We start from the raw sequence: 2,500 nt of genomic DNA, 5'->3' as shown, positions 1-2,500 counted from the left end.
AGGTCTGAAATAGACTCAATGCCCGACAGTGAGACTGTGAAGCAAAACAACATTAAAAAAAGTTAATTAATGCAAGACCTCAAGCACAATCAAACCCAGGTTAACTGCACATCAAGCGCTGCTCATGACCACTGAGCCACGGAGGCCAGCTGCTAGTCATCTGAATTTTTAAGATATATATTTTATAATCATGTTAGCAAATGTTAATATTATTGAATGCTAACTGTAGAGCTATTCAAAGCACTGCTCAGGCTAGCCAGAGTGCTATTTAGGCTAGCTGGAGTTCTAATCAGGCTAACGGGAACTTGCTAATTTTAGGCCTAACCTACAAAAAAAAGTTTTGACTGCCTGGCATTTAGTCTTTTAAAGACCTTACCCGGCTGCTGGGTATTGATATTTTGATTAATTTTTTGTGACCAGTGAAACAGCTTAAACATGCCAGGTTTTTTGTATTAACAACTAAATAATTATTGCAAAGACACAAGTACAATGTTTTCATTCACTCATTCACAAATATATATTTGCGTGTTTCAAATATGTATGGTCTTCAACGAACGAGTTCTCAAAACGACCAGCTCCCAGTAGGCTTGAGTTGATAGCTCAATAATGATAAAAATATTGGTATAGCGAGAGCACGTACATGTACTGCACCAGGATCACAGAGGCCATGGGTCTGAATCCCTTTTAAGATTGAATCTTTCAGCTTTTCCTTTCACTAATCTGCTAATTAAAAGTACATGTAACATTTCGCAAAGATCTTCAACCTCAAAATTCTTTTCCGTGCAGTTAGTTTCACTCAGAAAAGATCACAAGTATTGTGTTTTCTCCAAAATCAGATAATTTTTTGAACCTCTAATACAATGTATGTCATAACACCACCAGGGGTACTGACATCTTTTTATGCTGCCCACAGTGCTTTGAAAAAATGGAAATCTTTTATTAAGTCTGAGCAAAGAGCTGTCTGTGGCAACAGAGGGTATATTAGCCTTGTTCAACATCTTAAGAACAATCATGATGAAATCTGCTTCATTTATTGTGCTGTTTACAGAATCTAAAATAATATTGGAACAGTTAGGAAACTATTAACTCACAAATGTCTTAAAATTCACCTTTCTTCCAATATCTAGCTAAGGACAGGTGACAAGTCATATCAATATGAATGTGTCAAGTTACATGTAGAAGACTTGGCCATTGTAAAAAAAACACCGGTCGATAGTTTGATAGTTTTTAATTTTCCCAATAGTGGAAAATATATATGCTCTTGAATATTGATATATTAAATTATATTAAGGCCCATTTTCCACAAACTGTTTACTGTGCTGGAATTTGTGACAAAATTTAATTATCCCATTCTTGTTGGAATTTTCAAGGGTTAAAAAACTTCAAGTAGAGAATCAACTCAAAAAACTAATTCCAAAGTTTAGAGGTATTGGCCTGGAGAAATTATGATTCATTTATACTTTAAGTAAATATATTACAGAACAAATATATAAATAGTTTACATACATGCATACAGTAAAATCAATAAATAAAGGAAAAAATCACAGATCAGTCAACAAAAGGAAAAAATACAAAAAAGGAAAAAAATAATAAGTAGACAAATTTTAAAGCAAAAGGAACTATATACAACAAAGAAGAAATATACAAATTATTGATCTATTAGTTATTTTGATTGATAAAGAGTAATGAAATTAATATGAAGTTAGCTCTTTTTTAAATGTAGACTACGAGGAGGTTAGAATTTTGAATTTCTCATCAATTTCATTCCAAAATTTAGTTCCATTATACTGAATATTAAATTTACCATAGTTCAAATTTGTGGAAGATGCAAAGTAGATCTTCATTTATTGACCAATAACATCACAAATACATGTAAGTTGACCGATGACAACCAGAGTTCTTATAGTATCTACTGACATAACACATATCACTTGACTCTGAAGGTGACTTTCACTCAGGTTGTCGAACCGTCAATGTCATGTCAAACAGTCCTTCTCAGGACTACACTCACCCGGACAATCATACTTTACTTAATTATGAAAGTAGATCTTGTTGCAAAGGGAGTATTCATATTGTGCTTACTAGAAGTCTTTATAAAAAAGTGAATCAAAGATCTTTCAATAATTTGGTAATTTACGAGCTACAAATTGGTGCATGAAATAGAGTGTTTGAAGTTTGATACGATCATGAAGTTTAAGAAGATTAAGGTTACCAAACAGAAGACTAGTAAGTGCATCAAAAGTAAGAAAAGGCAATTAGAGGAACAGTTCTCTTTTGCTTATTAAACATAAAGTCATTTACAACTTTCATTCGCTCCTTACTATTTTTTCTCTTTGAAAGTGTCCTCTGAGTTATGGACGTTTATTTTAGTGACAGTGGTTACTGGCCTCAAATAAACAATTATATAATATTTTTATTTTGTTAAAATGACATTTCCTTCTATTTGGTTTCAGATAAATCATAAATATTATGTATCAGAGGTTTACCATGATGGCCAAAG

At 32.5% G+C, this 2,500-nt stretch overlaps 1 protein-coding gene across 2 annotated transcripts in view; it reads left to right on the top strand.

Annotated features, from left to right (window-relative positions):
- The window catches only part of LOC137968023 (plexin domain-containing protein 2-like), a 21,235-nt gene that overhangs the window by 5,363 nt on the left and 13,372 nt on the right, over positions 1-2,500 (top strand). For both annotated transcript variants that reach the window (XM_068814637.1, XM_068814638.1), the window contains exon 4: positions 2,454-2,500. This exon is cut by the window's right edge and continues 76 nt beyond it. In XM_068814637.1, coding sequence (XP_068670738.1) covers positions 2,454-2,500 — 47 coding nt within the window. The remainder of the gene's footprint in view (positions 1-2,453) is intronic.

The sequence above is a fragment of the Montipora foliosa genome, chromosome 8 (assembly GCF_036669935.1).
Source record: "Montipora foliosa isolate CH-2021 chromosome 8, ASM3666993v2, whole genome shotgun sequence".
Classification (NCBI taxonomy): Eukaryota; Metazoa; Cnidaria; class Anthozoa; order Scleractinia; family Acroporidae; genus Montipora; species Montipora foliosa.
This window is presented reverse-complemented; position numbering and strand designations above follow the sequence as displayed.